The following is a 24,229-nucleotide window of genomic DNA, read 5'->3' as shown; positions in this document are numbered from 1 at the left end:
GCTGTCCTATTTCAAAGTAGTATAAATAGATGAGCTGACCCACTTGTGTTTGGACTGACAGAAGAGATAAATGTATTCTAATCTAATAAATGGATGAAACAAACAAGTTTAATTTGCTGAAGATCAAAAGCAGAACACAGGGATATATTACACAGATACTGAGATGAGGCTTTGGGCTCAATGGATACTGAATTTAGGGACTCTAAGTGCAGCAACAGTTACAACAGAAGTGTCCTTTGATCTGAAAAGCTTATGCTTAAAATACTAGATGTTTGGAATCAGGCTAAAGGAAGTCCTCAAGAGTGGAAAACAATCAAAACGGAGAGTGGTAATTAGCATGTAATCTTTCCCTGCTGCACAAATTGTTCCAGAAAGTGCTGTAGCCAGCAAAGCAATATGTGTATAGCAATACGGGAGTGACTCAGGTGAACTTCTGTTCTGTTGGGAGATGTCTGAGTAGATCATTATTGCAAAATAATGGTCTGGGGTCACAAGAACATCTACTATTACCCATAATAAAACCTGACAGAAGGAAATCAAACCTCTACTATCGCTGTTTTTAACACTAAATAATGGCAAGAGTCCTAGATGATTTGCCTGTTCGGCCCCAGAACTGCAGGCAGCTATGAGGTTCCTCGCATATCAGAACCCAGCAGGCCAGGCTAATAGCACAGCATGCAACCAGCAGCAGTGCCGTGCAAGCACCATCTGATTCCTCTACCAGCTCTCCATGTGAGTATAACTACCCTTCTGTCTTCGTGTGATCACGAGGAGGGTTAAAGCTTCTATGCTTTAGATGCATTCCATTTTCAAAAGGCAAATTAAATACAGCAATTCAGAAAAGCATATTCTGAATTTTGCAGTTTCTTATCCCCTTTACAGCAGGCAGTTCTTAGATGCCTTGCCTGTGCAATCAGACATTGGGTTCAAACTCCAGCTCTGCCATTTAGAAGCTGCTGACTTGGGGCAAGTAAGTAAACCTCCCGAAAGTTTCCCTCGTCTACAAGATGAGGAAATAATGACAAGCCTTTCTTCAGAGGACTAAATGGGATAATGTAAGAGGGCTCAATACATGTTTTTTCATTACTGGGGAAAAAAAAGCCAAAAACATGCTTCATTTTCAATGGAACCATCAGAGGTTTCCTTCAGCTGGACCCATGGAATGGAATGCAGGCTTCCTATCAAGATGCCATGCCCAACGTGAGATGAAGTTACAGGCTGAAGAACTGCAGTGTTCCAGAATCGTGCATAAGTACACACATGAAGAATTCCGTGCACTTTTGTAGCCTAAAGGAGATAGCACCTTCAAGTTGGAAGTCTACATTTTTTTTCGTGCATTCATCTAACAATGTAAGAAAGGTTTCTGAATAGGGAAAAAAACCCTGTGATGATTTGAACAATGGAATTCAACAGGGAAATTTGACATCCGTCAACGTCTTGATGACATATATGTGCAAAACAAGCCTGTCATGGAGCCCTCTTTCCTCTTTTCACATTATATGCTTCATTAATTTATACTCCAATGATTGAGCCCACTGTGTCACTGTAGGAAACACGGTGATAGCAAGGTTCCTATCAATGAAAAGTTTCTTTCATTCCTCTCTTCTTTATCAACTGTGAACAAGAGTTTGCCTAACGGGGAAAATTTGGGTTTGGCATTCTAGAGACTGCAGGATGTGATAATTTATTACAGCCTTCAAGCTTGCTTTAATCAAAGCAGTGTGAAAGAGGTTGCAGGTACTGGTGTCAGGTGCATTTGTGTTCAAATCTCAGGTTCACCGCCAACACTGGTGAAGCAAGCTGGCCTCCCCAGCCCATAGAGCAAGCCTCACCCTTCACCTGTAATATGGGGTGAACTGTCACTGCCTTTGAGTGCCACTAAGAGAACTAAAGTGTGTCTGTGCACTAAGCAACTGGCAGAGGATAGGTCTTAATACACAGTAGCTATTAATTATAGTAAGCTAGGTGATTACAAAAACTAGACAAGAGGTAATTAATCTCACGGTATCACAGAGCCCCATTTTGTCCTTGGCACTAGTAAGCCATCCAGGAAGTAACCTATTAGCATGGAAGATCTTTTCACTGATTGCAGTATTAGAAATATTTTATCCCTCCCAAATAGTTGGAGATCGGCTCCTCCGGATTGCCCCTTGGCTGCACAGTCGAATCAAGTGCATTGTATAAGGCCCTATGAGCATCTCTGATGACAACTGAATGTGTGATTCTAGGATGCCCTCCTGTTCCCTTTGGGCAGAAGTGAGGAGGGTTAAATCATCTCTATGTGAGATTTAAGATATCACCATTCTCAGAAATCAGATAAGGCTAAGGCAGCCTTTCCGATGGGAATCCAAAGAATGAGCCCAGCTCTTGAGCACAAGAGAAAGGCATCTAGTTATATAAAGGTGGCTGTTGTTCTGGATTCAGCGAGATACTTAAAGAAGCATGTGCCCTGCTTCTTAGGGGACCATGACATATAACAATCCCTGCATAAGGGTGCAAAGTTTCAAAGATTCTTTGAGGAAATATATCACTGGTTTTCATATTTTAGACATTATGTCTTCTATCCGCATTCCAAATCTAGAAAGTTTAAAGAAAGTATTAATCTTCCTCTTCTTAAAGACAGGAAAAAGATAAGGTTCCCAGTCAGAAGGAACATTGTTTTTTTTTTTTCCTGCAAAGTACCTACTGCCTTTAGAATTTGTTATTGACCTCCTAATGTGAATAATGTGAATATGTAAATCTTCCCAAAGATCCCTGGTCTCTTTAAATGAATATCCAATGTTAAGTTTGTTTGGTTCTCATGAATGCCAAAACTCTCTCTTGCGTGGATCCCTTTAAACCAGTTTTCTGGCTCCTACTTTGTCTCATCCAGTAGCTTATCAGAGATAAACTTCAAGATGTGCCATGTGAAGAATCAAGAAAATCTTTAAGAAAAAAAAAAACTCATCCATCAACTAGCAGAATTCCAATAGGGACATCTTCTTGTCAGGGGTGGGCTTCCCCTCGTTTCAGGTAACATATAAATTATCCTCTTTGTTCCAAGACCTTGCTAATTCCAACTGAAAACATTCAGTGACAGCTGGAGGCACAGGGCTGGTGGGATACCTTCCCCAAGGATACCTGCTCTTTTTCTTTTGCTCTCAGACTGTTATTATATTTAGATTTATTCTTTAGCCCGTCATCCACTATATGGACCAAATACATACATATTTTCCATAGAGAGCCCTTAACTGAGTAGAGGGGTGGGAAAAAATTAGCTATTTTTAATTTTTCTTTGAGATTCTCATAATAGCAGGCTTAGCATCCTGCATATAATAGGCCCCTTTAAACTATTTGTTAAATTAACGAAAAACACAAGGTCTTCGTTTCCATTTCAAACATTCTCCTTTTCCCCTCTCATAGGGAAAAGGTAGCCATTGAGGTTCTTTCAGAGGCCAACCTGCCATTCTCATCAGCCTACCACAGGGGACACCATACATCTTCTGGTGTGCTAGCAAAAAATAACATGAAAACTAACAATCTCCGAGAGGCATTAAACATGAATATATTACTTTATTAAAAAAAAAAAGCTGCTTGGGAAGCTGGAGCAATTGATTTCAATATTGAAAACAATACTCTCTGAGGACTGAAATATTTGATCCTAAACATAAAACATAATTACAAGGAACTGGCTAGCAGGGGGCAGTCCGACAGGGAAATATTTCCCACCAGGTTCCATCAGCTCTGAAGCTGCATCATATTTTGTTTTGTGTATCCCTTGCTGAACCTGGGCCAGGTTGGAAGACTGGGGAATAATGGGGGGAAAATGATTTATCCTTTTTTGCAACCACTCATGCATAACTACTGTGAAACATGTAGCCATTCCTTCCTCAATCATTCTACGTATGTACTGTTTGGAGAAGCAACCAATGATGGGTGATTCAACGGAAACATATTTTATAAAGGACACTTTTGCCCATTATGGATTTATAAGATAGGTGTGAATCTCTCTCCTCTCTCCTCCATTTTTGGAAGGTGTAATGTACCATTCTCCAAGCAATTAAAAAAAATCACCACTTACATGATAATGTAGTTTGTAGTTGACAACAGGATAATTACATTTGTGTCTCACAAGCTAATGGGATTTCCTTAACTGGAGCAAGCAAATTAGAACCATTTCAGACTTCAGTTTATGTTGTGCCCAGATGTATCATGACACTATGAAGTGGCCTCTTGGATCACAGAAGGTCATATAAAATAGCTGTCAAAAGGGACTTCAAACCAATTGTGTCCCTTCTCAGGAAATACAACTGCACTGTAGTTTGTGGGCAACGTTAGGACAGAGCCCAGAGAAACCCCAAATCTTATCCCCTTTCTGGAACTTTTCATTTTTTCTGGGCTTTATTTTCCTGCTACTGGAGTCTCACACACCTAGACACAGACATGTACTTATAGATTTATGTAGGAGACAGTTACATAATCCATGCGTCAGTGTGCTTAAGCCGGTTCACTTACACAGAAACAGTGTAATAAAGATTGCTCCCAGGTTGTCAAACAACCACCACCAGGCCATACTGGCAAGGACTTGTTTAGCCTGAATCCATCTCAATAATTTTATAAATGGCATTCTGAAATACATCTGCATGCAAGGAAAATACTAGTCAAGTGGCACTAGCGGAGAGAGAGTTGATCTAGGAATGAGAATGCTGGATATTTGGTTCTGGGAGCAAGCCATGTCACTTTTGCCATACTTTAGGACAAGACATGCCTGCATCACAACATGCCTTCACCACAAGGTAAAAGGACTCAAAGGCCAAAAGCCAACAGCAGAGGTGCAACCACTGTGGACCTTTGAAGATACAAAGTGTTGCAGTAACTTCTCGCAGTTGGATCATGTCGATAATACCAAACTGACAGGAAGCCACCTCTATCTTCACACATCTACTCAAAGAATCACAGAGGAATCTGACTTTGGAAAGAGGTCTGGAGAAAAAGACACACACACACATGTGGGCACCGACATACACGCACGCGCACGCACAAACACAGTTACAAACACAAACGCATGACATGGAGAAGATCAACTCTTGAGACGATGAACAGGTAGGCATTTCAGTAGAATGTTTTCAACAATACTGTCTTAGAGAACACATTATTGAAAAACTATGCTGCAACTATTAACCCCAAAGGGTTTTTTTTTTTTAAATGCCATGGATGAGGTTAGTCATGCTTCGTGCAACACAAAACAGCAGCAAAACAGGTGAAGTCGCATGGTGAAAATTGAGATACTTCATATTAAGAAGTATGCTCAAACACACTAAGAAAAAGCCATGAGTTTGTCTCAGTCGACAGTACTCATTCAGTAAATCAAATGTGATAATCTGGCAATTTAAGAGCAATGTTCTAAGTTTCTATTGAGTACTGCCCAGGAAATAAAGTAGTCAAAGTGTCATCACCAAAATTAAGTATATTTAAAAAAAAAAAGTTAGTGTAAGGGCTTGGTCTCTGCTTTGTGGATAAAAGGATGTGAATTCTGCTCTATAAACTGGAAACTGGACACAGAGAGAAGATCACTGGGAATGTGGATGCGGGATGCGGACGAAATGGCATCACAGTCTGGAGAACACCAAGGACACATCAGGACAATACAGAAACAGACACAGGGCTGCAGGGGAACATCCTCCTTTTCAACTCTAATAGCATCTCTTCCCATCATTGGTGCCATGACTGAAAACAGGACTGTGCCTTTCCTTTTTTTAGGTTTCCTGCAAAGAAGTTAGTGCGTCATCAAAGAATCAACAAATCAAACAAGAACAGCAATATGCTATTTTCAATGTTTATGTCCTCCAGTTAGAGAGGGGTTTATATATAAATGTACATATATAAAAATATATATATGTATTTATATATATATACACTAGACAAGGAAATGAGATTATATATATATATATATATGTTGAGTGTATATATATATTCAAAGAAGTAGGTGTTCTCTTCCTGAATTCTTGGCAAATGGTTAGTCCTGTGGTTAGGAATGAAGACTGAGGGTGGAAGTTGGAAGGAAAGTTAACGAAGAGTGCATACCGTTTTCGGCTTCTGCAAAACGACAAGAAAAGAATTTAAAATCAAACAATTTAGCAATAAAATTGACTGACACCATAAGGAAAGAAGAAATAAAACCTTTGTTTCAAATTATTTGAAGGATGTATGTAAAAACAAGTTTCTCAGAAAAGCATGAGAACAGTAATATGGTGTGAAACCAACAACAAAGGAGAAAGTTAACACAGGCTCAAGGCAAGGGAGTGAAAAGGAGAAGCCGAGTTCTCCAAACTTAAACACCTGGTAGAAAATGGGACAGCAAACGACACGGGTCATTTTTTTTTTAAAGAAAAATTCAAATTATCATCTCAGGAAGGCTAAAATAATGGATTATTTGAACACGGACACTGTGTTTGGTAAGTCCCTGTGTTTTCTCAAAGGCACGATCCACATCCCCTCGAAAACACTTTTTTCCACAAGAACCAATGTGCTTCCACGGTGAGACCAAGCCGCGTTTGAGGATTAAAGCTGTCAAGTGCACACAGAAAGCCAAAGCCAAGTGAGGCCTTTTTTTTTTTTTTTTTACCTTTTCCTGAAAAAGGAAATTTAAAAATCTCTATCTATAAATATGGCTTTGTTGAAAACATCTCAGATTTACAAATCGATCAGAAAGTCCATCAAAGACAGGATTTTGTCTTCAGGGAAGGGTGTGTTATTTTGCTTAAAAAGATGATGGCAAATTCAGATGGAACCATCAATGACCTGACTCTCCCACGGCTGCCGTCCTAACCAAAAGGTGGCAGGCGGGAGACGTGGGTCAAGGCTCAGAGCGCAGTCTCCTGTCATGAAATTATTCCAGAATGGTTGAAAAACGCTATCCACATCAGCATCACCCACATCATGACACCTTTTTGAGAGATGCATGAAAGTGATAGAGGGAGAATACCGAGTTACACAAAGATTTACTGACTTGGCAGCATGAAGGATATCGTTTGCAAAAACCCAGGATACCTATTTCCTCCTTCACAGGTGAGTATTGGCAAAAACACTAATCCCAGCAAATTCCAGTTTATCTGCTGAACAGGAAATAGGCAGGGCCTGCAGTTTTCTGCAGATAATACTCTTCACTTCACCAACGCAGAAGAGAAAAATGTTTATCTATATACATATTCATTAACTGCTACGGCCATGGCCTACATACGTTCACCAAATCTACCACTGCTTTTCTTTTGGTTGATTTGGATTTTCCAAACAGCTTAGCATGTGATCAGATTGACTTTGGGAGCAATCGGATCTGGTGGTTAAAGGTTACAGAAAACAATGGATTGGCTTATATACAATCCAGTGTTTTTTGTTTGTTTGTTTGTTTTGGTCCTAGAGACACAGACTGTACATTTGGAAAACTGGCTTTACTGGCCCATTCATCCAGATGATAAGAACTGAAATGATCAGAGCAATAACCTAAGCAATTGTGGGAGGCAGAGAACCTCTAGTCTTGTCCCGCATGCTCCTCATTGTGTAGGATAGTCACAAAGACCTAAATTGGAAAATATCCACACCCAGATATATCTGCAGGAAGGCTTATTTACTATAGCTAGGAACTGTGGGTGTCTTTTCAGAGGACAAAGGCCCAGGCATATCTCAGTGAGCTCTCTTTCTTCCAAAACTATTGGTAAGAATAGGGGAACAATAATCATCTCCAGTATGTCTGCAATGCCTACAGTCCATCACCAACAGATGCCTTGCTAAGAGGATACGTCCCCCCTTCCCATGTGAACTCACACATTGACTGGGGTGTTATCTACTTCAGCCAGACCCAGTCCCTCCTCAGTCTGATTTACACGTAATTAAGCACAAAATAAATAAAGACAGCACCTGCCTTCGAGCCTCACTCTCCTGGATAACCCTACATGAAGCTGATCTTCTGCCACCTGGATTTAGGTTGCAATGGGAGCAGCACATATGGTGCACAATAGGTGGTAGTCATTTGGCTATCAGGCGGTCTGGAGTCTTCCATTAGGGCTCTGCCCCATGCCTGCTGTCATGGAGGCCAGAGTCCACCCGCTCTTTGCTCGCAGCAGTGAAAAAGCGTCCTACGATAGGGTCAGGCCATGGTTTTGTGCTTAGAGAGTAAAACGCGCCAAGGTGGCATGACAGGTGGAGGCTGGGAGGTCACTCCCTCTCTCCCCACCAAAGTAAACACCCTTCAAACGCCCAGCAAGGCTTGGGAGGCAAGGCTGGTGTCCAGTTACACACACCTTGAAATGTGCCCTAGTCAGAACAACAATGCTTAAGAAAGAAGTGGACGAAATGCTTCTGGCACGTACTGTCACCATCCAAGGTACCGGCCGGCAGCCGGGTCGCGGGGAACTTACCGGCTCTCCCGGTTGGCGGACTTGTACTCAATGGCTATCATTAGGAGCTTGAGCTTCACAAAACACAGCCTGCAACGAGACGGAGAAACCTCCCGGTCAGGGCTTCGGAATGACCAGGACCACATAATGAACAAACTCACAGCCTCTCCATCTCCTAATGTGGTCATTATCGGAGGGGCCCCTGGTTCCACAGCCACCGTGCCAACGGGAGGGGGCGGGGTGGCACCTCACCATCTTCCCCCTTTAAACCTGATTTCTAGCCGGTGATGAGGCACTGAGCGTTCAAAGTGCAAATTGCACTCAGGGCTGGATGTCTAGACACAGACCCCAAGCAGGGATTTGCGCCTGGGGATGCATTCTGGGCCAGGTTCATTAGTTCCTTGGTCGGGTCGTAAAATGTTAACTGCAGGGGGAGGGAAGTATTTGGAGCAGCTGGACCTGTTATTTGGAATCCATCTCAGTCTTTTGGTACAAACGACTCAAACTGTCCTTCCGAGCAGGCCCGTGTGCTGGGAATGACAATAATAACACTTAGCCTCTGTGGGAGTGCCCAGCGCGGGAGACAGCATGCACTGCTAGCTCCATCCAAGCTGCCTCACCCTGTGGGCCGGAGCTCTTGACTGCAGCCACGGCCGTGAATGCTCTGACGCTGGCTCAGTCCTGCATTTGCTTATAAGGTGGCTCTCGTCTTCCCACCTACCCCTCCCAGGCCCATGGCTAATCCATACCTTCCACGTGGGTCTGGCCCAGCTGCTATGCCCCCCTGGTTTTCTATTCTCGCAACTCCTTCAGCAGTTTGCCTGCAACCATGTAACTTATCCCTTAGTGAAGGTCATACTGGCTGCGGCTGCTCCCTACTAGTTCATACATCTGAACTGTGTCTCCTCAGCCAGAGTAACTTCTTTAAGGATTTTGGACTTCTTTGGACTTCCCATGGTGCTGATCATAGAACTACTGAGAAAGGGAATTTCAATACACAAACGATTTCCGCCTACAGATTGCAGTTCTAAGAAAACGATAAGAGCTGCAGTAAAGATGTAAGCACAAAGATGTTCAGGGTTGTGTTATTTATACTGAGTACAAAAAGCTAAAAATGATCTCAATTTCTGACAATAGGGCAATGACTATATAAAATATGGTATGATATGGTCTCAGGCAGCACTCAGACTGACTTTTTGAAGAGCATTGCAAGATATGAGATCAACAAATAATATGTAAAATGATACAAATATACAAATAACATGGTACACTTAGGTATGTATATTTATATACTCATATATATATACAGAACAAATTTCTACAATGAGGGTTATCACTTATGTTTTAAGAGCTGTCACAGATTGAATCACGCTCCCCACAAACACGAATTCAAGCCCCAACTTGAACTGTAGATGTGCCATTTGTACATAGGATCTTTGAAGATGTTATTAGTTAAGGTGAGATCAAACTAAACCAGGGTTGGCCTTAATCCAGTATGACCGGAGTCCTTATTTACAGAGGAAATTGGACACGGAGTAGCAGGAGACGGAGGCAAATGTGTATGTGCTGGAGGCAGAGATTGTGTTCGGGATTACTGTAGGCTTCTGAGAAAATCTTTGTGCTGGACTCCTAACCTCCAAGACTGAGAGACAGTAAATTCCCACTATTTCAGCCATCCTGTCTATGGCATTTCTTAGAGCAACCCTGGCATACCAAAAGAGTACTTTTTTGATAGTAAAACATTGGCTGCCTGATGGATTGAGAAATGAGTTGATGGCTATTTAGCTCCAGCACTGTAAAGGGCAGTAGGTGTTGGGTCATGGGTTGGGGCCCTTCAAGGTGGTGTCGTTTAATCCTCAAGATATCCCTAATAGGGAGATATTACCCTAGTTATTCAGGCTTACTATTGCTATCTCTATTTCATAAGTGTGAAACAGAAGCTCAGAAATCCCATAGTGTCCATTAGGACATGGCAGCACATGCAACGTCTTTGCCCCTAGTAAAGCCTATCTTATATGAGAGAGATGAGCAATAAGTAAATATACATGTGAATAAATAATACTTTTCCAGGTGATGATAAGTTCTCCATGAAAATAAAGCAATCTAAGAGGATAAAGAGTGACTGGGAAGGGGAGATTCAGCTGAGATGGCCAGGAGGGCCTTTCTGAGGGATGGACGCTGGAGCAGAGAGTGCATGTTGAGTAGACACTGGAAACGAGAAGATCTGGAGAAAGGGCTTTCTATGAAGTAGAAACAGCAAGCACAAAGGTCCTGAGGCAGAAATGAACTGGGTTGTTTAGGACCAGCAATAAAGCCAAAGTAGCTAGAGGTTAGTAAGCCAAGGCGAGAGTCATAGGAAGTGAGAGAGACAAGGGGAGTGAGATCATGTTGGGCTTTACTGGCCATGGAAGAAGCCTGCAGCTTATTCTAAGTGGAAAGGGATGCCTTCGGTTGTTTGTCAATAGACAAGTGGCATAATCACATATGCTAGATATGAGATGTAGGTGTTCTCAGAAGGTATTAGTGAAGACCTCATGTTCTCCAGTGGGAATGGAGCCAACTGCTCATTCCTACATGTGGGGTCTTGGTCCCCCAGCATTGCCTTCAATGGACAGATTTCAAAGGACCACTTCCATCCAGGCATATCTGGGCTCTCCCGGTGATTTGCAGGTTTTCTGATTGCTGCCAACAGACTCTAACGACCTGGGCTTTGTGCTGATTAGGCAGCTTGCTGAAACACCAACCCACATATCCAACTACAGCTTTTGGAAAAATGCCCTTAATTTATATCCCATGGAGCACTGCTAACATGTACCCTTTATGAGGCTGTTACTTCTGGAACTTAAATTGTTTGAAAATACATAAAAATCAGATAGCTTATGTGATGTTTATCGAACCAAATTACCAAATTAAGTAACCACTTTCTAATGTAAATAGTAGCTAAATACCAAAAGACCAAGCAAAAGGCTGGTCTTAACTTAGCAGGGATTATGGAAAGGCTAATGTGCTGATATCCTAGAATGAGCAATAGCCACTTCAATTTGGGACTCCGGTGGTTCATATGATCAAGCATCTTAATTGCTTTAATAGGTCTGACAGTACTGGTGAGAAGGGAGGAAATGGTTCACACAGTAACGGTGAATTATACCTTCCGAGCTATTACAATACCATTTGCCAACTAGATGTAAAAAGAAAAGCACCTCCAAAATGCAGGAAAGTCAATAAAATCTAGTGGCTTCGTGCATGTCCCTTCACTTCTATGGGCCTCAGTTTCCTGGGTAGGGAGTGGGCCAGCAGATCTCCACCGTCTCCCAGCTGTAAATCTATAACTTCATAACTTTCAACTCCAAACCTGCCTAAGGTGGTTCCACACTACCTTACAGAAGCCTCCTTTTAAGAAGCCACTTGACCAAAACAACCTTTGCTCATTGGACAAAGGGGCAGGAAAGGAGGGGCACTAAGTGATGTGAACAGAGTGAACGTATACAAATGCTGCCACAGCCACAGATTTTCAGACATACACCCTTCAGGATAGGCTGGTCCTGTCCTTCTTATACAGATGACAAACTGAGGTTCAGGGAGGGGAAAGTAACTTCCTCAAGGTCAAACAGCTTTTACGTAGACAAGTCAAAAGTAGAAATCAAGTCTCTGATATTCCAGATCCAATGCGGTACATGGATGCTTCTCCTAAGAGCAGAGGAACTGAAGTGATGGCCACAAGCCCAACAGGCAGATGTATTTTGTTTGGCTGGCACAGTGTTTTAAAACTGGAATGCGATGCCAACAGGAAATCTCATATAAAACTGACTTTTTGGTTTACCTCCTTGAAAAATACGATATAGTTATGCTTGACCCATCTTCCCATATGGCTACAAGGGAATGGAGCTGTGAAGTGCTTCCCTCCTCTGGATGGGACACGTGTGCTCCAGTTTGCCAGAGTCCCCACCACTCCCTATTGTCTCAAACCTCCTCTCTCCTCCCTCATTGCTGCTAAATGCCTGCTCCTTACAGGCCTCTAAGTTTTTGAATCCCTGCCTTAACAGGAATCCTCTAAATGTTGGAAAAACACAAATACTGAGTAACAAACCACAGTTTACACTACAAGTAGAACTATGATTAGCCCTTTGAGAGGTCAAATTACACATTTTTTGTTAGGCCCTGCTGGAGACTGTTGGTCATTATCAAGATCCCAGGCTCAAAGCTGCAGCAGAGGTGCAGTACCTGTTGAGGGCCCAGTAGAAAAGAGCAGGACAAAGAGAGTAAACAGGATGTGGGTCTCATCATTCGTCTCTTCTCCCTCTAGACTGAAGTTCTCTAGTTGCAGGAAGCATGCTTTGGCATTTTGCAAAGCAGGAACAGTAAGTGCTCCAGAAATTCCAATTAGAATCATGCATGAATAAATGAGGAGCAGAATCTCATGGGTTGTTAGAAGAACAGACCAGAGATAAAGTGGTAAACTAGAAAAGTCTAGGCAAAGAAGGTTTTGAAGGGTGTATATAATTATGAAAGTAGATCCCTCGTCTTGTTTGGTAGAAGCAGAGAGATTGGAAAAGGCAGACAAAGAAGGAAATAGTGATATAGTAGGACCTTGTTTCACAGGAACTTAACACATACAAATTCAGGTATACACCACTGGCAAGTGAAAAATAAAGGCAGAAAAAGCACAAATTAAGATTTAAAAAAAATATTTCTATAATTAATTATATTCATTCATTGTCAATGGAGTGTTTATTTGCCTTGTTTATAAAAATGTTTTACAGGTATGTTCGTATAGGAAATACCTGTTAAATAATGAGGTTTGCTTTTACTCACAATTTTCAACTGAAACAAAGGGTCTTAGAACGCACTGTCGCATCAAAGGAACTCCTACTGTAATATCATCTGGGAACCTAATTTTTGCCTTCAATCCACTCTGCCAAAGTGCAAACTCAATTGTAAGATACCGACAGCAATTTATCCTTGGGACCTCATATAAATTCTGTCACATGGGGTTCACTCCCAAGAATATGCCTCCAAACTATCCAGAATTGATGCTCTGGTATTAAATATTTACTTGCATCACTCAACACCACTGGTTTTTTAAAAGCAAAATGGGCTTTACAACATCCAGTCTAATAGCCTTTCTTCTGGTTTTACTTAGCCGACTGTATTTCAATATATGCAGGACTGAGTAGTATTGGGATGCAGGGTAAGGTGGGACAGGGTTCAAGAAAGAAGTAATAAAAGTCTTCACTATGTGACAAACAGGACCAAATCAGCCATAACGTAGCAAGAATTTAATTTCTCGTTTCTAAAATAAAACATCCCAGTATGTCCAATGCAGGAAGCTGTGGCTGGTTACAAAAAAATATAATTATACAGGAATTGAAATGACTTCCCTTTTTGAGAAAAAAATGCCACTTGTCACGAAAAGGTCTTAAACCAGCAATCTGCAATAAAACTGTTGTAATAACAAGTTAGATTGCCTTCTTGATAATTATTAAGTAGAAGTCTACCAAATCTGACGACGGCATTATACAAAGCCCCCTCCCCCTCTTTTTTTATTGCCACCGTCATCTGTTAACTACAGTAGTTTCAACCCAGATGTTCCTGTGCAAAGGCTCTTAAGAATTAGAGTCCAACTGCTTCTATCTACCCAGAGGGAAATAAATTGTTCTTGCCATTAAATCAGTTCCCTTGACTAGAAAGATCACTTGCTGGCGTGAATTAAGCATGGAAACCTGTCGTGGAGTGTGCACCCTCTAATGTGCTCAGGAAGAGTATGCAAAGATGCAGTTTGAGGCTGCTAAGGACAACTAACCCCAAGGACAGATGAGAACAGAGGAGGCAGTCCCTATCATGCCCTCCAAAGCAAGCTGACCTGGAACCTCCAGCCCTCCTTCAGTTAGCCAGGAGACCTGGGAATGTCAGGCCAACCCATATAATCACACATAATACTGTTAGGATCAAGAGGCTAGACTAAAATCGATTTACATCCAGGAGCTCTGATTTAAAATAATTGGCCCTCCAAATGGAAACATCCAGTTAAAGAAAATTTGAAACAGTGGGATTTGTAAGACTCAGCGCCAAAAACATGGAAGTGATTTAAAATGTGCACGAAGATGCTGTTAAAGCTTCATCTCCCGAGAGCTTTGATAAGGGGAGGGATAGGAAGGCTTTGGAACATCCCTCCTCCCCAAAACACACACGTACACACACACATACATGCGCGCACACACAATATCTTCACTAGCATGCTGAAGACACCTGAACTTAAAAATGATCACATTCTTTGATTTGGACCATCAGCATTTGCCTAACACGTGAACTGATGCTCTAGAAAGCGCTATTATTACCAACCAGAAATGTAAAATGCGAATAAAAACGGTGTGTTTGCTATGTGTACTGGACACCAACTCAGGCCCCTGGCTTCCAACCCATTTCCAGCTGGACTGCCACCCTGATTGCTCTGACACAGAATTAGGGACCTGCCACTGTGAACTCATGGTCCCTGGTTTATTCAATAGGACGGAGCTTACTGACCAACTTCTGGCTCCCTCTGGTAGAAATCATCATAAATATTTTATCCCCATCTGTGTTCTTATGTGCCCCGTCCTAATTATAGCATTCCCCTCATAATGTGATGAATCAGGCCAGTCCTTTGAGGAGGAATATCTTTTAAAGATGAGATTTGAGCCTCTCCATAAATTCTTATAAAATGCTCCTTTCTACAGCCAGGCTAAAGAAACTTATCCTCTAACAATCAGATCTGCCCCATTTCTTTCTGCTCTGCATTCAAATCAGAATGTTTTTCTCTAAAAACTAAGAAGTTCATAGAACTTATGTTCAACTAGCCATCGTTTTTATTGGACAAGAGGCCCCGATTTCTCTGGATGGTCTTGAAGTCCTGGGTTGCTTCCTCAAGCAGCTTCATTTCAATGCTCTCTCCATGCAAAAAAAAAAACACGGGATGAGAGCATGGTTTTCAGGGTTTCTAGGGGCACTGGATGTAGGTGGCAAGGAGATGGAGAACCTGCCCTGCACCGTCTAAAACCTGCAGGGAAACACCCACATCCTGGCCCCAGCTGGGGAACAGACACTCGCTGTTTGGCATAGCCCAGGCAGATCTGAGCTGACTGGGGTTATCCTAAGACCTAGGCATTAACTGCTCCCTATCAAATGTGAATTTTAACTCCTCCATCATCTGCAGAGGGATGGAGAGAGATACCGTATTTTAAATACATCTTTTGTCCTCATCCCCTCTGAGCTGTAAAACTGGATACAATTAAGCTTTTATATTTTGCAAGTGATGAATGACTGACTAATATGTTCAACACGAGATTCGGAACCTGGAACATGGTGTTGTCCCAGCAGCCCAACTGCTCAACTGCTGGCTACCTCCTCCCCGTCCCTCCAGCCTCTCTCTTCTGGCCCCACTTTCTTACCTGGATGCAGAAGAATGCATCTTTCCATTTGCTATTTCTCATGCTAGAAGGCCTATCACTGTTTCCCCCTTAAAACACAGCATATCAAAATAAATCTGTTTTATTTCTTTCTCCCATGTAAAAGGGGAACCAATTTATCCTTGCCAGAAAAATCTCAAAGACTTGGTTTTTGGTTACTTTAACTCTCAGCCTCCTAATTTCCTTCTACTTACAATAAACTCGTCCCTCTTTAGCCCCTATTTGAATCCCATCCTCCTTGCAAGGTATGGCTCAAGTGCTAACTGTTCCAGGAAGCCTCCCCTGGTCAACCCCAGCCTAGGGGGTGCTCTCAGTCTTTCCTCCAGGTGCATGCATTTATGAGGAGGCACTCATCTCTCTCTGAAAATGGGTATCCTTTCCCTCTGCCAGACTGCAAGCTCTCTAAGGACCACCACAGGAAAAATGGAAGCTCTTACTTGGCATTTGTAAGTACTGTCAGTCATCCTTGCAGGTTTCTCCAGAGGTAGTACCAAGATACCTGGCACAATGGCACAAATCCGAAAGTTCACTAAATCATTAAATACCTGGTTGATTGATGGACTGATGGGAGAAATTACAAAAGAGTATGGGTAAATGTAAGCTGGAAACATGGCAATGTATTTCCTTGCTTCCTCAGTGTTTGCATTCCATTCCATGGGGTAGGATAGTGGAAGGAGGGGAGGTAAGGAGAGGGAAAATGGACATTAACTAGTACTGAGAGACAAATAATATTATTCCTGTTCGGAGATGAGGATACCGAGGGCAAATACCAGGTTCAAGGTCAAACAGCTGGTAATGGTCAAATGAAGAAGATACATGGGTATCGAGGATCCTACCTAAAATCAGATACCAGGTATGTGCCCACGTGGAGATCTGACTACAGATCTTGTGACTTGACAGTTCACACTCCACACATCACACAGCATCCTATTGTGGGGAGTGTTCAAAACTAGGACCCTTAGGGTGCATGAGTGGTTCAGTGGTAAAATGCTTACCTGCCATGCAGGAGATCTGGGTTTGATTCTCAGTCCAAGTACTCAAGGAAAAAAAAAGACCCCTTAACGGCAAGCATGGCCTAGTTACCTATCCTTACTTTCCACAGGCCTGCTTGGCCACCTGTACCATGAGGAAGGAGGAAGCAGGAGGGAATATGGGGCAGATGGTTTTCCAATGTTCAGATAACAACGGATGACAGTCTCTACTTCAGACTCCAAAGTTCCTTTTGCCCTGATGTTACTGCTAAGCAGCAAGCCAGCTATGTAAAACCACAGGGATATCTAAAGCGCTGCAGGCCCTTAAAAGGAGTAGTGTATGGGCATTCTGGGGAAGGTAAAGGACATGTCTACCATGACCTTCAGCACAGCTAAGAGAAGTCTGTAAGGGCTGCATCCTGAGCAGCTCCTACTTCCCCTGTACTTCTTTGCAATTAGTGGTCAACCATCCCACCCAGCCTGAAACTGCTCTGACCATCCCCAGCAGAAACCTGGCTGAGAGGACTTAAGGGCTTCAGCATCCACCCACCCCCAAATACATGCACACATACATACTTTTTCTTATACTACTGTGGATGAAGTATGGGGCACATGGGGCAGCCAGGGGTTGGCCTGGCATTGCACAGCATTAGACTCATCCCTGCATCTCTGGAGATAGTCATGATCTGCAGGTGAAGAAGAAATGGTGGGAAGGAAGCTCATATAATAGTCTAAGTCATCTCATTAGCTGCAGCAAGCCTTGCAAGATTTGCCCCATCTGTGATTCTATGATCAGGTTATAATCAGGAAGAAAGGTTCCAGTGGGCCCTAAGCAGGGAACAAAAGGAAGTTAGTTATTCCAGAGTGTGGCGTGGAGGGCTGGCCTTGGGGGCGGGAGGGTTCTGGTCATCGGGGTCACTTGGCTTGCTTGTAAAAAAAAAATGCAGATTTTTGGGCCCTAACCCTTACACTAAAATCTCCAAAGAGCCACCTCTCCATTTAAAATGTTCCCCTGGAGATCCTTAACCAGTCAACCTTCATCTAGCACCTACTCTGAGCCACTTCCAGTAGCCCAAGGCCCCAGCCTTTCAATTCTGAACTTGTCTGCCAGCAGGCCCTGCAAAGAGCATCTGACCCCTCTGAGCCACAACTCAGTTACAAAACAGGGACAATTATATTAATATAAACTTCAAAGGACAGTTGGGAGGATTAAATTAGATGAAAGATTTTGAAACAATTTTGTAGTTCAGCTAAATTAGTGTCTGTTTTTGGAGTGGCAAGCAAAGCTGCATCTTCTGTCATGCAGGGAGTGCAGACAAGCTCAAGATTGCGCCTACTGGAACTCTCACGCTGGAGAAGAGACATCAGCTCTTAGACCTGAAATTTTTAAAAAGCCCTCCTCGGGGTGCTTTCTGCCCCTCCTGCTTCTCCTCCTTTCCACTTCCTGTTCTCCTAGAGAAACCACCTCAAATTTCATCCATTTGCCCCATCCCCCTCATCTTCTTATAGAATGACTCTTCCAGCTTCTGAGAAAAGTCCAAACTCTCCCATCTGGGGATCCCACCCTGTAAGGAGGCATTCCCTCAGCTCAAGAGAAAAGCAAATGTACTTCTTTTCATGCTTTAAGACGTTATTGGCTGCATATTGTTTACTGCAACACATAATTAGGGAAACTGCTCTGATAATCTGTATATTTTATCTGTGCTTTATTATACTCAGAATATTCCTCCAATTCTTTCCCTTCTACATGAACCAGTTTAAAATATATTTTGGCGTCTCTTATGTCATCTTGAAATTGAATAGCCAATTCTCACTGTAATGAAAATACTTATGCACAAGCCTGGTGATGTACGGCGCTACATTCTAATTATGGCTGCGCTTTAATTAACCTGAATTGAAGAGCGTTATCATTAAACTCCTGGTAACTTTGAGTTATGGCTTTTCTTTAATTTCAAGTAGAAAACACAGATAATTAAGCCTCCAGATAATCAAATGCTTGAGGAGAGCTTCAATGTTTGGGGATGTTCCTAAATCTCATTAAATGTCCTTTCTTTATTGATTACTTCTACCTCTGCTATATCACTCTGTTCAACGAATAATAGCACAGAGTTGAACACATTCTCACTCACATCAGAAGTTTCGTGTGTGGGTTTTTTTTTTTTTTGCCCTCTCTATTCCAGAAACCAGACTAAACAAATACTAAAATCTCTGACAACAAGGTGGGGCTGGGGTTTTCTCCTCCTTGGGACGTGTTCAAAACACAAGAATCTATCAATGGAAATAGTCGTGGCAGCCCCTCCTACCCAACCCTATAGCTGGCTGTGAAGGTAACCCAAGTGTCCCAACTCCCAGCAGGTCAGCGTTGGCAAAGACACATCCACGGGGCTATGGGACAAAGGGGATGTCAATATCAACCTGGCCTGGCTTCAGGTGACAGCGGGGAGGGAGAGTACACCAGCCTGTCTGCCACAGACACAGTGGCCGCCCCCACCTTTCATAGCCACGATTCAGTTTCAGCCAATCAATGCTTGCTAGAATTGCAGGTCCCATTTTGCACCTAACATTTTCAAAAGAGCCCCAGATGTAGCTGCTTGATGTTAAACATCACAATTCTGGAACATTGGCAACTGATTTTTTTTTTATGAAATTAAACTCTGTGTAGGACCACGTGTGAGTCACATTTAGCCTGTGGCTGTCCCAGTTTCAGCCTCCAGGGGGAGCAGTCCTGACTTCCCAGGTGAAAATGAACTGACTGCGCTGAGCAGAGTACCCACTGCAGTGGGGAAGCAGGGACAGCGGGAGGCTTTCGAGGGAGCACGCAGGTTAGACATTAACACTTGTCAACACAGAGAAACTCAACAGACAAGGAAGGGGGCCTTGCCCACCCCCGGCTCAGCCCCCACCACCCTTCAGAATTGGCAGTGTAAGAGGCCTCATTTGCCTTTTTATAGAGCCAGCTTCTGTGATAAGCCCGGAATTGTCCTGGGCTAGCTTTCCTAAGCAGGCCAAGCTCCTCTGCAAAGAAAAGCCCCTGGGGCAGCCTTGGTTTTCCCAGACCCCATCCTCTGAATAGTTAACGTCTGTGGCAGAAAGAGAAATGGCTCTCGGAGCATAAGGGAGTTACAACAGGGCATCCATTTTCAGAAAATAATGCCTTCCGAATCAATTACCTATTCACTTTTCCAGCCCATTTAGCATTTAAACTTTCACTTAGAGACAAGGCGAGACATTTCAGCAAACAGCCAAACCATTTTGGATGGCGGAGGGTCTGGGCCCAGGACTGACAGAGTGCAATTGCCGAGCTCACTGGCAGGAGCCTCCAGGTAAACAGTCAGCTATCAGGCGCTCCGCCCCCTCTCTGCTGCCTTCAGAACTGAAAACCAGCACAGGAGAGGAGTCTGAGAGCCCAGGACTGACCTGTCCTTTATGATAAGGGGGACTCAGTTTTGGTCAGGTCCCTTCAGATGCCCCTTACTCAAGGGGGGTGTCATGGATTGAGTTTTATCCTCCCGAAAGATAAGGTGGAGCCCCTAATGCCCAGTACCTTAGAAGGAGACCTTACGTGGAAACAGGGCAGTGACTGATGGAACTGGTTAAAATGAGAGCAAACTGCAGGAGGGTGGCCCTGAATCCAGCATGGCTGGTGTCCTTAAAAGAAGAGGAAATCTGGACACAGAAAGAGGGATGGACATCATGTGAGGGCTGAGACAGAACGCCACTGCCAGGAGCTGGAGAGAGGCACGGAATGGATTATAATACACAGGTTTAAGAGGACACCTGGCCCTGCCGACCCCTTGATTTCATACTTCTGGCCCCCAGAACTGTGAGAAGATAACAGGACATGGTTTTAAGCCACTCGGTCTGTGATACTTTGGTAGCAAAGCCCTGGGTAACTCAGACAGGTGGAAAGTTTAGTCTGTAAGCAGGAAGGGAGTTTTTCCTCCTAGGACCAATGCTTTCCCAGACCCCCCTGGTCTCTTCCCAGTTTCTCTTCAGTGCGATGGAGTTTATTTTTCTGAGGTGTCAATGGGTCAGGCTTAATGTTTCACCATCCTTCAGGAATCTGTGTTTTAATGGGGAGACAAAGCCCCTGTTTGGCTCAAACCCAACATCTGAGACTCGAAGTGGGGAATTTGAGTCATCACCTATCAAGCCTCATGATGAAAGCTTCTTGGGATTGGTAACACTCGGAGCTTCTGAAGTCACAGCTCAGGGGTGAACACCTATGCTACCTTGAGCGACATGCTGAGGCTGCCGCTGGTTCTGATCCACTCTGCTGAACCAACGTAAGGACAAAGACGCCTTATCATTCTCACTATTAAGCATTATTATCATAACATGTCAGGGCCAAATTGCTGAGGACTCTTTTCAGGCCTCCTTTCACAAATTTGGTTCTGCATTCCCTAAGAAAATCAGGAAAGACCTTTGAAGGGCTTTATTTCAGTGGCTTCTCTGGTGCCCCTTTATGATCTGACTTGATTGGAAAAGAGATAAAAATGCCTTTCATCAAGAGACTGTCAAGAGGTGTTTTTGCCCTCGTGAAGTCAGAGAGACCCATGCCATCCGTCATGAATGTGTCTGCAGACAGAGCATAATTCGAGACATGTATGATAGCTGCAGAGAGTAAGTTAGTGCAAATGATATATTCAAGCATAGGATTTTCTCAGGCCTGGAGGAGTAAGTGGGGCCAGCTGCAGTCTCCAAGGCAGGGACCATGTGGTGACCCTTCTTTCTCTTCACTGCTCAGGGGACCATAAGTAACCGCTGAGTGCCCCAAGGACGCCGTGCAGAGGAGGTTGGGTTTCCCACAAGGGACATGCTAAATAGTACCGAGAGCCAAAGAGCACGTGGGCATCTGTCACTTACTCACAAACAGTAGGGAAGGACAGACCCACAAAGGCACTGGAGAGATATTCTGTGTACATTTCATTGGAGACTCCTTCCAAGTAGTATTTCTGCCACGTGTCTTCCTCAATCTAAAGGGGAGAAAAAAGCACAGGAGGAAAGTTTAAAATAAGACTGGAGGTTGCAAAAGAGAAACCTGAGTTACATGAGCTTGGTGAGCAAACGAAAGCGCTGGTTGGGTGACGGCAACCTTCTTTGGTGGTCAGGGACACGACAAGTCACCCAGGTAAGCTCTCCATGACCCCAAACCCACAGGCTAGACGTACATCCCCTCGAGAGCATCACTTCCCTTAGAAATTATTTTACTGTGGTAACATATATGTGATGTAAAATTGGGCACTTTAACTTTTCTAAGCACACAATCCGGTGGCATTAATTACTTTTACAATGTTGCACTACTATCACCTCCATCCATTACCAGAACATTTTCATCACTCCCAAAGAAAGCCTGGATCCATTTAGCAATAACTCCCTATTCCCACTCCCCCCAGCCACTGGTAATCTTTAATCGTCTTTTCTTTACAAGTCTGTAAAGCATCCTTTTTTTTTTTACCCTCTATAATATCTGTGTACATAATACTGGTGGCCAGGTAAATAGATGCAACTGTTTTGGAGAGCAATTTTGCAAGAGTTATCAAAATTTGTAAAAGTGAATACTTTTTAATACAACAGTAATTCCATTTTAAGTATTTGTGGCAAGGAAGTAAACACATATATTAAAAACATATGCAAAAGATTCTCCTATCTATTGTTGAAAAATTGGAAATAACCTAAATGCTCACTACAAGTGGTACATTTATACAACAGAACTCTGAGAAACAATTAAAAATTATGATGACAATATATATCTGTTCAAATAGAAATAAGGTTAAAAGGCACATTACACTATTTTGTAACATGTCTGATCCTATTCTTTAAGGACAGCATATGATTATCTGAATGTTTGTAAAGCCAGAGAGAATACTGGAAAACTTTTATACCAAAACACTAACAGTTATCTCTGAGGGGTAAATTCTTTTTCTTTTTTAGATTTCTGTATTGTTTGAAGGCTCTTTCCAATGAGCATATATAAATCACAACGAAACAATAAATCTTCTCCTCTTTGGGAACAAAAGCAAATTTTTCTAACCCAACCATGAGTATCACAAAAAGTGAAAGAAAGACTCAGAGAGGTCATGCCTCAAACCTCATGAAAATATATATTTTTTCTCATTTAGAGGTTCAACTGTATTTTTCCAACAACCCTTCTCATGCTGGGGATGTTTGAAAGGATTTTACCTTGGAATCAATTTTTCAGAATTAGAAAGTAAATAACAACAAGAATGCCAATCCCTTTTGGGGGGTCTTGGGGGTCTTTGGGAGTCCCTGAGGGCAGGCTGAGTGTCCTCTGGGCAGCTGTAAGCCACTGGCTCCTAGGCCTTGGTTCCAAGGGAGGTTTTCAAGTCAAGGGAAGATGAGAGGAAACTTCCCAGCCAACAGAAAGTAGCTCTTCACAATTTCTCGTGCTGATTTCATATTAAAGGGCATTTTTCCGTGGCCCAACAGTCAGTTAACCGGGGGAGATAGGATGTTTACATTTGAAGAGGATGGAAAGAGATTCAGAAGGGGCGTGGTGATATTCTGGAACATAAAAACCAGGGATTATTAAGAAATAAACCAAATGCTCACTGCCTCTATGCTCTTTGCCTGCTCCTTGCTCAGGCTGGGTGATTAGATGATGGGAGTTATGTCATTAGATGAGCCGCTTCTAACCTTCCCCCACACCTTAGTCATTAGCCACGCAGCATGTGGGTACCGGTTGGAGCCTCTACAAATCGGTCTTCCCCAGAGAGGGGTTTTTCAGATAAAAAAAAAAGTCACTTGACCATTTCTATTGCTAAACTGTATGATTTTTATTTATTTATGTTTTTTTGACAAGGGCAGGCACTGGGAATTGAACCCGGGTCTCTATCTTGGCAGGTGAGAATTCTTGCCACTGAGCCACTGTTGCACTGCCCTCAACTGTATGGTTTTTAAAATTAATTGCAATATGTTTTACTGAGCATGAACTTTTTAATTTCCCAGAATCATAACATTTCAATTTTTTTTTCACATAAAAGATATTCTTGAGGGTGAGCCACTTGAGGCAGAGTTCTTGCCTGCCATGCTGCAGACCCGGGATCAATTCCCAGTGCCTGCCCATGAAAGGAAAAAAAAAAAGATATTCCTGACTTTATAAGCAAAAGTCACTAATTCTAACTAATTTTAAGAAAGCCTAGTCTGCATTAGTGAAAATTTTGAAATAGAGAATATTTTGGAACCAATATTATCATAATTTGTTTTATTAGTATATTGTGATACTTTGTAGATTACTGCCAGTTATACAAGCTAATGATAGAGCTTTACAGGCAAATAGCATCATTGAAATGGGAGACTTCAGTTTATTCTTTCAGACAGCACAAACATCCCTTCCACAATGTGTTCCTTACATTGCTAATTATAAATATTATACCCAATATTAAAAAATAATGAAAAGAACATTTATTGCAATTATTATTAT

At 42.7% G+C, this 24,229-nt stretch overlaps 1 protein-coding gene across 9 annotated transcripts in view; it reads right to left on the bottom strand.

Moving 5' to 3' along the window:
- The window catches only part of KCNMA1 (potassium calcium-activated channel subfamily M alpha 1), a 767,272-nt gene that overhangs the window by 135,933 nt on the left and 607,110 nt on the right, over window positions 1-24,229 (bottom strand). For all 9 annotated transcript variants that reach the window (XM_077124801.1, XM_077124802.1, XM_077124800.1 and 6 more), the window contains 2 exons: window positions 21,652-21,761; window positions 8,394-8,462 (listed from right to left, as the gene is read on the bottom strand). In XM_077124801.1, coding sequence (XP_076980916.1) covers window positions 8,394-8,462; window positions 21,652-21,761 — 179 coding nt within the window. The remainder of the gene's footprint in view (window positions 1-8,393; window positions 8,463-21,651; window positions 21,762-24,229) is intronic.

This window comes from Tamandua tetradactyla, chromosome 13, assembly GCF_023851605.1.
Source record: "Tamandua tetradactyla isolate mTamTet1 chromosome 13, mTamTet1.pri, whole genome shotgun sequence".
Lineage (NCBI taxonomy): Eukaryota > Metazoa > Chordata > Mammalia > Pilosa > Myrmecophagidae > Tamandua > Tamandua tetradactyla.
The sequence above is the reverse complement of the archived record's forward strand: the minus strand, read 5'-3'. Positions and strand labels throughout refer to the sequence as shown.